The sequence below is a fragment of the Pelodiscus sinensis genome, chromosome 5 (genome assembly GCF_052426305.1).
Source record: "Pelodiscus sinensis isolate ZL-2025 chromosome 5, ASM5242630v1, whole genome shotgun sequence".
NCBI lineage: Eukaryota > Metazoa > Chordata > Testudines > Trionychidae > Pelodiscus > Pelodiscus sinensis.
Genome location: NC_143056.1, coordinates 51,209,352 through 51,222,548, shown reverse-complemented (window position 1 = coordinate 51,222,548; position 13,197 = coordinate 51,209,352). Strand labels below are relative to the sequence as shown.

At 45.1% G+C, this 13,197-nt stretch overlaps 1 protein-coding gene across 4 annotated transcripts in view; it reads right to left on the bottom strand.

Annotated features, from left to right (window-relative positions):
* STRN3 (striatin 3) overlaps positions 1-13,197 on the bottom strand; it is a 124,065-nt gene that overhangs the window by 76,738 nt on the left and 34,130 nt on the right. For all 4 annotated transcript variants that reach the window (XM_006116372.5, XM_075926978.2, XM_075926979.2 and 1 more), the window contains exons 3-4: positions 10,508-10,581; positions 1,498-1,579 (exon numbers count right to left, since the gene is read on the bottom strand). In XM_006116372.5, coding sequence (XP_006116434.5) covers positions 1,498-1,579; positions 10,508-10,581 — 156 coding nt within the window. The remainder of the gene's footprint in view (positions 1-1,497; positions 1,580-10,507; positions 10,582-13,197) is intronic.

The window sequence follows — 13,197 nt, the reverse complement described above, 5'->3', positions numbered from 1 at the left end:
GTTTATACCACACTTCGCCACGATAGCCGCCCCCCTGACGGACCTGACAAAGGGCGGCTCCCCCAGAAAGTGGGCTGGTCTCCGCAATGTGAAAAGGCATTCCAGCAGCTGAAGCAGGCCCTAACACGAGCCCCAGTGCTCGCGCAACCAGACTTTACAAAGCCATTTCTGGTGCAAACCGATGCCTCTGGCATGGGCCTGGGGGCGGTGCTGGCCCAGCAACAAGACGGTGCAGAAAAACCAATCCAGTACCTAAGCTGCAAGCTGCTGCCACGCGAGCAAGCGTATTCAACCATAGAAAGGGAGGCCCTGGCCGTGCAGTGGGCGGTGGAGGCCCTCCGATATTACTTGCTGGGAAGCCCGTTCCAACTAATGACAGACCACGCGCCCCTGCAGTGGATGCATAACATGCGCAAGTCCAACCCGCGCATAATGAGGTGGTACCTATTTTTGCAGCAATACAAATACACGATTGTATACAAGGCAGGGCAAACTCACGCAAACGCGGACTTTTTGTCACGCTGCGTGGGCCTGGGAGCGGGGGAGGAGACTACGGAGGAACCAGGAGGGGAGGGGTGTGACGGGGAAAACTTTCCCCGCACTGACAGCCGCAGCCCTAGGGCAGCGCGCGGCAAGGAGGCAGCGGAGCACCCAGGGGAAGCTGGCCCTCCGGCTGTCGGAGGGCAGAGCAAGCTCGCAGACGAGCGGGGAACCGCGGCTGCGGATACGCCGCCCGTGGCAGGCACTAGCACCGCGGGGGGCACGAGCGGCGGCAGCGCAGCAGGGGAGGACGTACCCGACGCGCCTATTCAAAAGGGTGGCGGGAAGGAGAGAGAGGGGGGAGAGAGCCAGGAGGGGACGGGAGCTGGCGGAGTTCTCTCCTTCCCCGCAGGCAGCCCCAGCGGAGCAGCGGCCAGAAGGCTCCGGCCGGAGCAACCGAGGGCCGCGGACCTGCCCCGGGACGGGAGACCCCGCCCCGGCAGCTCGGGGACTGTTGCCGGGAGCGGAGCCCAACACACCCGAGGGCCGAAGGGGGCCGAGCGCGGGTGAGGACGTTCCGGCCCCGGCGTCCCGTGACTGCAGTCGGGGAACAAATTCTCGGGAGGCCGACAAACCGGTGGCCCGGCAGCAGACTGAAGGGGACAAGGACTGGGGGTGCGAAAGGAGAGGGGTGGCAGGAACGACCTCGCCACACTACTAACAGGAGAAGATGAAACCCTAAATGACTTTACCATTTAATTTATTGAAAAGATCCCTTCTATCCAAAATCTGTGTGTTCCATCTATGGTTTGCTTCTTGTTTCATTTCTCAGGGTTTAAAACAGTGACACTCTCACAACTATCTGTACCAGTGCCTCTTGAGGAAAAATGCAATCTACATCCTGAACCAATATTTGCCCATCTGGATTTCATAATAAGGCAATGTGAAAACATGTAAATAATTTTTAACGTTCCAGAAGAAAAGCTGACTACAAATATACTCAACTATATTACTTACTGTCTTAATAATTGTCTGCCTTGTTTCCAGGTCAGTTGACTATTCTGAGGTACTGTAGGAACCTCTGTATCTTTGGTTTCCTCTGAAATGCAAGGAGGTACACATGAGAGTTGCTCATTTACTCTGTCAGTTTTCAAGACCACAGAGAAGAGTGAAGATTTCATTTAAACCTTTTTAGATCACACACACAATTTTTCTGGGAGACTAGTAATGTGGTCATCTGCCTAATAAGCCTAATCCTAGACCAGTGGTTCTGAAAGTACAGGCGGCAGCCTCAGGCTCCCCTCCCATCCCCTGAAGTGGGGAGCTCTTGCTGGAACTCCAGCCCCACATGCCCCTCCCTCCAACAAGGTTGGCTTCCCACTGCAGAGGGAAGAAGCATCTCCACACGCTGCAATTACCTGTTCCCCTGGCAGGGGAAATGACAGCGCAGGAAAGCGCTCACCTGAAGGTTTTGCCCCTGCTTCCATGTCTGTACTCATGGCCAGACTCCAAGCCCCAGCCCACTCCTGCACCCAATCTCTCAGCCAACCCTCCCGCACATGCATTAGAGCAACTGACCTGTTTGTGCTAATTAATTGGTTTATTATTCTTTGGCTTCTTAATAGTAGTGATGTAAAATCCTGTTTCATGGGTTAACCAGTTAAACATAATGTTTAACTGGTTAATCAATTGCGGGGGGGAGGGAGGGCGCCCGCTGGAGCAACCCCTGCTGACAGGGACAGGGACTGCTTAGAGCAACTCTTCCCGCATTGCACCTGGGCTGGACTCACCACTGACAGCAGCTACTCTGGCCAGGCTGGCATGACCCTGCCTGTGGTGCACCAGGGCTGGGCCCACCAACAACAACGGCTGCTCTGACTGGGCTGAAGCACCTCCCACTGTTAAGGGCTGCTCTGGCTATGCTGGAGCACTCCCTGCTTATTCTGTGCCAGGCTGGAGCAGCTCAGTGGGTGAGGAGCTGCTATAGCTCTTACCGGTTAAACATTCACATCCCTACTAAACAGAGCTACACAGACCACTTAAGAAAAAGATTTAATATCCATTAACTTACTGTAATGGAACCGGTTACTAAAAACTTAACATTTTTTCAAGAAAACTATACATTTTTTAAAAATTAAATCACTAACTTTTTATTAATACCGTTTAAATAAATTCCATTATCTTGCATGTAGAAAAAACGCATGTCATGTCAAGAATACAATATTACTAGGGGGCTACACCCCCTGCTCACTACTCTCCCCAACCTTTTCTGTGTCCACAGAAGCCAGATTGTGACTTCACCTGCTACCCATGCCGCAGCAGGAAGGGGGCCGCCACCAGCTCTTCCTGTGGCCAGATAGGGGCTAGACTGCAGGGCCTGCCCCAGAATCAGGTCTAGGAACAGAACACTGTGGCCAAATGGGGGCTGGGCCGCGATTGGGGCCTTGTTTGGATAGGCTTCATTTTAAATAAAATAAAATAAAATACTATGTCCAACAAAAAAAAGTCAACATTGTCTTTCTTTATGGCAGGAGTGGGGAAACTTTTTTGGGTCAGGGGCCACAACCACAGAAAAATCAGTCGGGGATCACACAAGTGAGAGGAAAAATAAGCCCTCCAAAAACCCCCAGTTCTCACTGATGTGACCTTCAACTGAAACACCTCACTCCTCTGGTGCTCCAGCCCCAAGGTGGAGGGAGGGATGACTGAGGTGCAAGGCCTCAGGACAGATTTAGTGGGGTTCCAAGGTTAGTGGATTTTGTGGACCTCTCTACACTCCGGCGTGGGGCCAAAAAGGAGGGGGTTCAGTGTGCGGGACAGGACTGACAGTGAGTGAGATAGAGATGGAGATGCAGGATCTGGGGTGCAGGAAGCAGTGAGGTCTGGGTGGGAAGTAAAGTTCAGGAGCAGACTGGAAGTAGGATGCCTGGCCAGTGGGAGGGGGCAGGAGCGGGGGGGGGGGGTAGGGTGTGTGGCCAGGAGAGAGGGTTCAGGTCAGGTTGGTGGTTGATAGGGTGTCTGGACAAGAGGGAGGTGCAGGAGTTCACCCATCTCCCCTTTCTCACCAACTTCCTCCGCAGTTGCATACCAACTTCCTCCGCAGTTTGTACACTCATCAACACCGCCATCCCCAGCTGCTATGCCCTACCAGCCTACTCCTGCACCCTCCACCTTGACCTCACATTCTATCACTAGCCTGATTCTGCACCCTCCTTTCCGGCCAAATACCTTGACCCCAGCCTGCTCCTGCACCCTCCCTCCTAGCCAGACTCTGCACCCTCATTCCCTCCTGCATCTTACCTCCCACCCAGAGCTCATACCCTGACCTCCACCTCCCGACAAGATCCTGCACCCCCATCCCTATCCCACTCACTGGTAGAGATGGGAGGAGGAGGAAGGGAGAGGCTGCACGACTCCCACCTCATCAGAGCACTGGGGAGAGGGGAGAAAGCTGCTGGCTAAGGGCAGAGACAGGATGCAGATAATGTGATGACATCACTCTGTTGTCCTGCAGGAATTTATTTATTTATTTTATAGGTACATACACATAGAGACAAAGAGAGAAACAAATCCTGTTCCATTGCCTCGTCATGGTGTGGACCTGACCCTGGGCTCTCGAAGGCTATCCCAGTGAAAAATAAAGCTCTGGCAGGTTCTACCAAGCTGGAAACGTTTCGAGTATGGCCCTGGGAGCAGATGGTGGCCCTCTGTGTCCACCATCCGAGGACCAGCTTAGCAAAGTACGGAGAGGTTCATCACCAGAAGCTTGGCCACCAGGTGACCATTTGGCCATAGCAACTATGAACACTATGAATACAGCATGACCGTCTGTCCTGTGCAGCTCCTCCTCACTTCTGTAGTGATGGTAATGGTAATGGGGTGATGGATATGGGGCCAGAGAATGCCAGGAATCTCACACTACTGAGACCGTCCATTTGTATTAATTTATATGTTGGCACACTTAATGTGCGATCTCTCTCAAGTCATAAGCAAGTCAATATATTGCTGGAAGAACTGAATCATATTCACACTGACGTATTTGCCATAACTGAAACCAGAAGTAAAAAGGAAGTCGTGGCAAAATGAAAGGATGGCGCTTTTTGCCAGTGCTTTTAAAGTGAACTATTTTATTCAGCAACGTAGTGGAGCCATTGTACCTGGGCTCCGTCACTCCTGAATCTCATGTTTTCTGGCAGCAGCCAAAGGAAAAGTCAGGGAGTTGGATTTATTGTGTGCCCAAAGGTGGCATGAAACATTATTTCATGGATAATTTTATCTCCTTGTTTCAGAGTGCTCACAATGAGCATAGGCAAACTGGTCACCATGAAAATAATTATAGCCTACACACCAAAGTCCTCTGCAGAAGATGAAGAAGTGGACAGGTTCTAAGAAGAACTTGATAGGATTCTTCAGACTAAAACATACACAGTGGTGCTTGATGACTTCAATGATAAGGTGGGTATAGGGGAAGATCGAGAAAACCCTGTGTCCCCTACAAATCCCAGAGCCCCCTCCCTGCCCCACATCCCCTTAGCACCTCCCCACATCTTCTTCAAATCCCAGAGCCTTCTCTCAGTATCCCACATCCTGATCACCCCCCCCCCCCATCCCTTCAACGCTTCTCCTTCCCATGTCCCCATATGCAAAACCCCCTGAACACCTAGAGCTCCCAGCACCCTCTATTGTCTTGACTGCTCCCACTCCAGCATTCCCTAGGTCCCCGCCTGGGCTCAGGAGCTCACCTCTTGTCTTGGGCAGAGACCCTGCATGTGCCTACCTGGGGCTCCTACTCGCGTGCGCCTACCTGCTCTCGCTTTTGTGGCCCTGTAGTCTGTGCCATGAGCCCCAGGCCCTGTGTGCGGCTGCACCAGGCAGGGGCTCTGGGGACAGCCCATGCCTGGGGCTTGTTGTGAGCTCATGACCGGGGCAACTTTCCCAGCACCCCATACTTGGAGCGATGGATCCCACAAGCACAAAGCTACACGGCAAGGGCCTGCTGGAGAAGGGGGAAGCCATGCGGCTTCTGCCTCCCTGGACTACCGGGCAGAGAGAGAGAGAGAGAGAGAGAGAGAGAGATTTAATTCTCAACATCAACCAATACTTTGTGCCCATTCCACTTTAACAGATGTTCTATTATACTAGCCTATTAACTGTGGAGTAAAGAACCAAGAAGAATTCAGATCTATGACTTCTGATTTTGCTAGATTTGAATGTCTTTTAAAGAAATGTTAAAAAATAAACTTGAATGACTTAACTTGGACCACATTACAAGCAAGAGCAGAAATGTCTGACAATGTGGCCATACTAAAAAAGAGAAAGATACTGTCTACCCTGATGCTTAAAGATTCATTACCTTGAAGACTTGGTGATAACTGAATTTCCAGAGAGCAGCACAGAGGAAGACCAAACTTTATTTATAACTTAAGTAACAAGGAGTCCAGTGGCACTTTAAGGTTAATAAATATATTAGAGTGTTAGAGCAGTGTTTCTCAGACTTTTTTTTATATATATAAAGTATCTCCTGTTTTTTTAAAAAAATTGTAAGTACCCCCTACTCAGAGGCAATTCTTGATTTAGTCCTGAGTGGAGCACAGGATCAGATCCAGGAGATAACCGTTACAGGACCGCTTGGGAACAGTGACCATAATATAATAACATTTAACTTTCCTGTGGTGGGAAGAACACCTCAGCAGTCCAGCACTCTCACATTTAATTTCAAAAAGGGGAACTACACAAAAATAAGGAGGTTAGTTAAACAGAAATTAAAAGGCACAGTGACTGGAGCCAAATCCCTGCAAGTTGCATGGAAACTTTTTAAAGACACCATAATACAGGCCCAACTTAAATGTATACCCCAAATTAAAAAACATCGCAAGAGACCTAAAAAAGAGTCACTGTGGCTTAACCACCATGTAAAAGAAGCAGTGAGGGACAAAAAGGCATCTTTTAAGAAGTGGAAGTCCAATCCTAGTGAGATAAATAGAAAGGAACATAAACACTGTCAAATCAAGTGTAAAAATGTAATAAGAAAAGCAAAAAAAGATTTTGAGGAACAGCTAGCCAAAAACGCAAAAAGAAATAGCAAAATGTTTTTTAAGTACATTAGAAGCAGGAAGCCTGCTAAAAAACCAGTGGATCCCCTAGATGATCAAGATATAAAAGGAGCAATCAAGGACGATAAAGCCATTATGGAGAAACTAAATGGTTTCTTTGCTTCAGTCTTCACGGCTGAGGACGTTAGGGAGATTCCCAAATCTGCACTGTCCTTTGTGGGTGATGAATCTGAGGAACTGTCCCGGATTGAAGTGTCATTAGAGGAGGTTTTGGAACAAATAGAAAAACTTAATGTTAATAAATCTCCGGGACCGAGAGCATTCGTCCAAGGGTTCTAAAAGAACTCAAATAGGAAATTGCTGAACTATTATCTGTGGTTTGTAACCTATCCTTTAAATCAGCTTCCGTACCTAATGACTGGAAGGTAGCTAACATGACACCAATATTTAAAAAGGGCTCTAGAGGCGATCCTGGCAATTACAGACCAGTAAGTCTAACTTCAGTACCGGGCAAATTAGTCGAAACAATAGTAAAGAATAAAATTGTGAGGCACGTAGAAGAACATAATTTGTTGGACAAAAGTCAACATGGTTTCTGCAAAGGGAAATTATGTCTTACTAATCTATTAAAGTTCTTTGAAGGGGTTAACAAACATGCAGATAAGGGGGATCCAGTAGATATCGTATACTTAGATTTTCAGAAAGCCTTTGACAAGGTCCCTCACCAAAGGCTTCTGTGTAAATTACATTGCCATGGGATAAGAGGGAAGGTCCTTTCATGGACTGAGAACTGGTTAAAAGACAGGAAACAAAGGGCAGGAATAAATGGTAAATTTTCAGAATGGAGAGGGGTAACTAGTGGTGTCCCCCAAGGGTCAGTCCTGGGACCAATCCTGTTCAACTTATTCATAAATGATCTGGAGAAAGGGGTAAGAAGTGAGGTGGTAAAGTTTGCGGATGATACTAAACTGTTTGGGATAGTCAAGACAGAAGCAAACTGTGAGGGAATCCAAAAGGATCTCATCAAACTGAGTGATTGGGCAACAAAATGGCGAATGAAATTTAATGTGGATAAGTGTAAAGTAATGCACGTCGGGAAAAATAACCCCAACTATACGTACAGTATGATGGGGGCTAATCTGGCTATGACAAATCAGGAAAGAGATCTTGGAGTTATCGTGGGTAGTTCTCTGAAAACTTCCACACAGCGTGCAGCAGCGGTCAAAAAGGCAAATAGGATGCTAGAAATTATTAAGAGATAGAAAATAAGACACAGAATATCTTACTGCCCCTGTATAAAACTAAGGTACGCCCACATCTTGAATACTGTGTACAGATGTGGTCTCCTCACCTCAAAAAAGATATTTTGGCCTTAGAAAGGGTTCAGAAAAGGGCAACTAAAATGATTAGGGGTTTGGAACAGGTCCCATATGAAGAGAGGTTAAAGCGACCGGGACTTTTCAGTTTAGAAAAGAGGAGATTGAGGGGGGATATGATAGAGGTATATAAAATCATGAGTGGTGTGGAGAGGGCGGATAAAGAAAAGTTATTTATTAGTTCTCATAATAGAAGAACTAGAGGACACCAAATGGGTAGCAGGTTTAAAACTAATAAAAAAAAGTTCCTCTTCACACAGCGTGTAGTCAACCTGTGGAACTCCTTGGCAGAGGAGGCTGTGAAGGCTAGGACTATAACAGAGTTTAAAGAGAAGCTAGATAATTTCATGGAGGTTAGGTCCATAAAAGGCTATTAGCCAGGGGATAGAAATGGTGCCCCTGGCCTCTGTTTGTCAGAGGCTGGCAAAGGATGGCAGGAGACAAATCGCTTGATCATTGTCTTCAGTCCACCCTCTCTGGGGCACCTGGTGCTGGCCACTGTCGGCAGACAGGCTACTGGGCTAGATGGACCTTTGGTCTGGCCCAGTATGGCTGTTCTTATGTTCAGTACCTACAGTTTTCAGACACACAAATTTCTTTTCTACCATTACAACATATTTGTTTAAACAACTTAATTAAAGCCAGGCGAGCAATGAAATATTTGGGTATAAAAAGAACAAAAATAATAAAGCGCTGTAAAACTTAAAACAAAAGTTCAGTTTTCTCCAAATTTCAGTTGTGTTGACGTACCCTCCAGACTTCTCTTAAGTACCCCTAACGGTACTCGTACCACTGGTTGAGAAACATTGTATTAGAGCATAAGCTTTTGTGAGCTATAACTGACTTCCTCAGATACTGAAGAGAAAAAGAAAAATGGGAGGGGGGGGGGAGAACAGAGTTGGGAACGTGACATCAGTGCTAATTAAATCAGAATGAATGTGTTTAATCTCCAATAGTGGTGAGAAGACGCGAGTATCTGAACGGGAAATTACCTATTGTAATGAGAGAATCACTCCAGGTGCTGATTTAGATCTTGGTTCAGGCTGTCAAATTTGCATACAAATTCCAGCTCAGCAGTTTCACTCTGCAGTCTGTTCTTGAAGTTTTTCTGTCTGGGAATGGCAACTTGCACATCCAAAACTGCACATCTAGAGAGGTCAAAGTGCTCACCATCTGGCTTTTGGAAGTTGCCATTCTTAATATCTGATTGTGTCCATTTATTCTTTTGCATGGAGACAGTCTGGTTTGTCCAATGTACGTGCCAGAGGGGCATTGTTGGCACATGATGGTATATATTACATTAATAGATGTACACATCAATGAGCCTTTGATGGTACTGCTGATGTGATTAGGTCCTATGATGGTATCATGAGGGTAGATGTGTGGACAGACTTGGCAACAGGGTTTATTGCAGGGATTAGTTCCTGGATTAGTGTTTCTGTTGTGGGGTGTCAAGTTGGTGGAGAGTATTTGCCTCAGGTTGGGGGGCTGCCTGTGAACAAAGACTGGTCTGCCTCCCAAGGTCTGTGAGAGTGAGGGATAGTCATCTATGAAAGACTGTAGATCCTTGATGATGTGTAGGAAAGGTATTAGCTGGGGGCTATAGTCATGGCTAGCAGCATTCTGTTGCTTTCTTTGTTGGTGCAGTAGGTGACTTATGACTGAGTATTCGCCAGTGTTACCATTGTTAGATACAAACCATGCCATTCTGATTTAAATCAGCACTGATGTCTCATTCCCATCTCTGTATCTTGAAATTCACAACATCCCAAAGAACTGAATTTCAAGGAGGAGCCAGCCATTCAATAAAAGTCATCCTTAATTCTTAAATAGCCAAATTTAATCAAGGGAAAAATCTTCCTCAGTTTCAGATCTATAAGGGGCAGAATTGGGGAAATGTTAAATGATAATCAACATATTGCCTGTATTGTGATGTCTACTCTACTCCATGTGCCAATATGGGCACAGAGATTTACATCAGGGCATTTCCTCTTGAGTTGACAACTCCTGTCCATTTTAAAAAAATACGTCCAAAATTATGACTTGTCCCAGGACAAAGCAAAAAAGTTGGTTATATATTTTATTATACAATAATAGAGAACAAAAATGGTAATTATATGAATTGTAATGTATAATTTTCTACATATATAATATTTATTCCATTGTTCAATTTTCTCCCTAGTTGTCTCCAACAAAGTTTATCCTGCCAAATAAGTAAAACAGTGTAATATGCCAATAGACACTAAGATTCTTGACGGTCTGGTGGTAGAAATAAGATACCAGCCCCTTCCCCACACCCGCAAAAAAAACAGTTAAATCGCTACCTCCTTCATCATCTACTAAAGCCTCATTCAACGTTTGGATCGTTTGGAAAGAGAGGCAGAGAACTAAAATAAAAAAGGCTCAAATAAGCCACTTGTCAAACACCAGGTTATTCACTAATATAGTTTTCTGGAACCAACCATATGTTCTCAAAGATTTAACTTTTATCAATAACTGCACACATTATGATGATTTGGAGTTGCATAAACAACACATCTAAAAAAGCAGATAGCAAAATAATTAAAATAAACATGAAATTTACAAAAAAAAAATTACCTGATTCAAAAGTTGGCATTTTCAAATCACCTTGGTTCAGTTCTGTGCCATATTTCAATTTATGATATTTTGCCCTGAACAATTAAGCATAAGTGTTTTAAGAAATCAGAATATAAAAAAGACATTTCCTAAACTCAAACACTTTTTACTACTATCATGTTAACAAAAAGACAGAGAATGTATATGTCAATACTTTTGCATGAATAACTGAAGAAGTCATTGAATCACAAACTCAAGCATTCCCAAGAGGACACTTTGATGTTCCTTTTCTCAATACCACAATATACACCAAATTGTTATTAATAAAGAAATTGCATTTGAGAACCTATTTGTTATTTATGAAGGATTTTATTTTGTATCAGTGGATAAAAAAACTCTTCAAGCTGTTCAGTCCAGACAGGATAAATAAAATCAAGGATTTATTTTTTTAAATGTAAACTTAATTTTTTTTTTAAATAGCATATTTAAAAAAATCTTAAATTATGAAAATATTTAATAAGTCTGAATTTACAATACTCTATAAAATAACTTAAAAATTAAACAAAGATAATATACAATAGCACATTTCCTAAGTTTTAAAGAAAGTGAAACCACTGAACTGGTGGATATCATTAAGCACCTAGAACCAGTTTTCAAGAGCAGTTGCCACTACCTTCGCTTCAGTTTATTCAATTAGTTCAGTTTAATGACTAGTTCATTCAAAATTAAGAAACTGATTAACATTGAAAAAGCAACACAGTTTTATCCTTTTCCAATCTTTGGATAAAAACTGCGCATGAGGAAATTTAGTATTCAAATCTTTAAGGACATGGTGACTCGAACAACCAGTTCATCAGTCTACTAGTTACATACAGGCAGTCCCCGGGTTACGTACAAGATAGGGACTATAGGTTTGTTCTTAAGTTGAATGTGTATGTAAGTCGGAACTGGCTCCAGGTTCAGCCGCTGCTGCTGAAACTGACCAGGGGCTGACTACAGGAAGCTGGAGGCAGAATTGCTCTGCCCCCAGCTTCCTGGAATCAGCCACTGATCAGTTTCAACAGCGGCTGAATCTCGAGCCTGGGACAGAACAGCTGGGCTGCCAGGTAGGTCCCTGCAGGACCAACACGGCAGCACCCCAGCTGCTCTACCCCAGGGTCCACAACAATAGCCTGGTCTGCTGGGGGGGGGGGTGCACTAGCTGCACCGCCTCCCCCAGCAAACCAGGGACACGGGGAGCAAAGTCGCAGCGGCGGCGGGGTGCCGCGCCTCCCCAGCTTTGCTCCAGGTGTCCCTAGTCTGCTGGAGACGGTCCCCAGCAGACATGGGGCACCCGGAGCAGCTTTTCTTGCCCCGGAGGCCGAGGTGGCGGGACCGCTGCACTCTGGGCGGTCCCGCTGCCTGCAAGCTCCGGGGCGAGAAAGCTCCGTTCGTAAGTGCAGATCCGACATAAGTCAGATCCGCCATAAGTCGGATCCGCGTAACTCAGGGACTGCCTGTATAGTATTTCCTTTGTTAAACTGATTTGTGAAAAATGCAAAATGTGTTTTGGCAAGTTTTCGTCTTATGCATCATCTAACAAACAAATGCACCACCATTTTCTAATCTAATGTTTTACTTTTTTATTACAATCTTGATAAATGTAAGTTAAACTATAAAACTAAACACCACGAAATTTAGCTTTTTAATTGTTACCAAGTAGGGATGTAAAATCTCATTTAATTGGGTTAACCGATTAAGCATATTATTTAACCGGTTAACAAATTAAAAGGGACGGTGGGTGGAGCATCCCGGCTGAAGCAGCCCCTACCTGTGAGGTACAGGGCCCACCGAAGATAGGGGCTACTCCAGCCCGGCCAGAGCAGCCTCTGTCTGCGGCGGGCCCCCATGTGGCTAGAGCAACCCACTGTCTGTGGCTCCAGACCTCCTACCCCACCAGTTAACCTTAACTAGTAAGCCTCACCTGTAATCTGAGTTATTAATGGTCCTTTTGAAAAAATCTCTTAAACCTTACTCATTAAGGGTAAGGCTTACCAGTTAACCAGTCATACTCCTATTACCAACTAATGAAAATCATTAAAAAGTACAAATGCAAAACAAGACTGATTTAAATCAAAGCAACTTAATTTAAATTTCTCTTCTGTGTATCCAATTATATGAATAAAGAATTTTTCCTTCAAATCTGTCATTTTCCTAACTAAAGAATTCTACTACCCTAAAGAAATTTCACACATTTGAGTCGCCTTGACCATCTATCACTCCTGCTTCACCACCTCTATTGCATAATAATCTGCCAAATTCATATAGAAAAATTTACAAGAACGGATACATCCCTTCCATCATTCTCTCCTCCTTTTCTCCTAACATTGACACAAAAGGTTTCACACCTGTTCTCCAACTCTAACCTCTTCACCTGCCCAAGTGACCTCAACACATCTCCTAAACTTCCTTATCTTCATTATTACCTCCTCCCTTTAAGGTTCTCCTTAACTTTACACTCTCTAATATCTTCCCATTGCAATACAAGCATACACGCCAATCTCGTCCTGCTTGCCTCTCCCACTGTCCATCTCAAACACTGATGTGCCACCTTCAATACCGCCTGGAAGTACATTTCCTCCAATTCCATCCCATAACATGAAAAAATCCAAAGTCCCTACTGAGCATATGTCAATTGTGATTTTTCAGGGTTCATCTACACATATTATTCC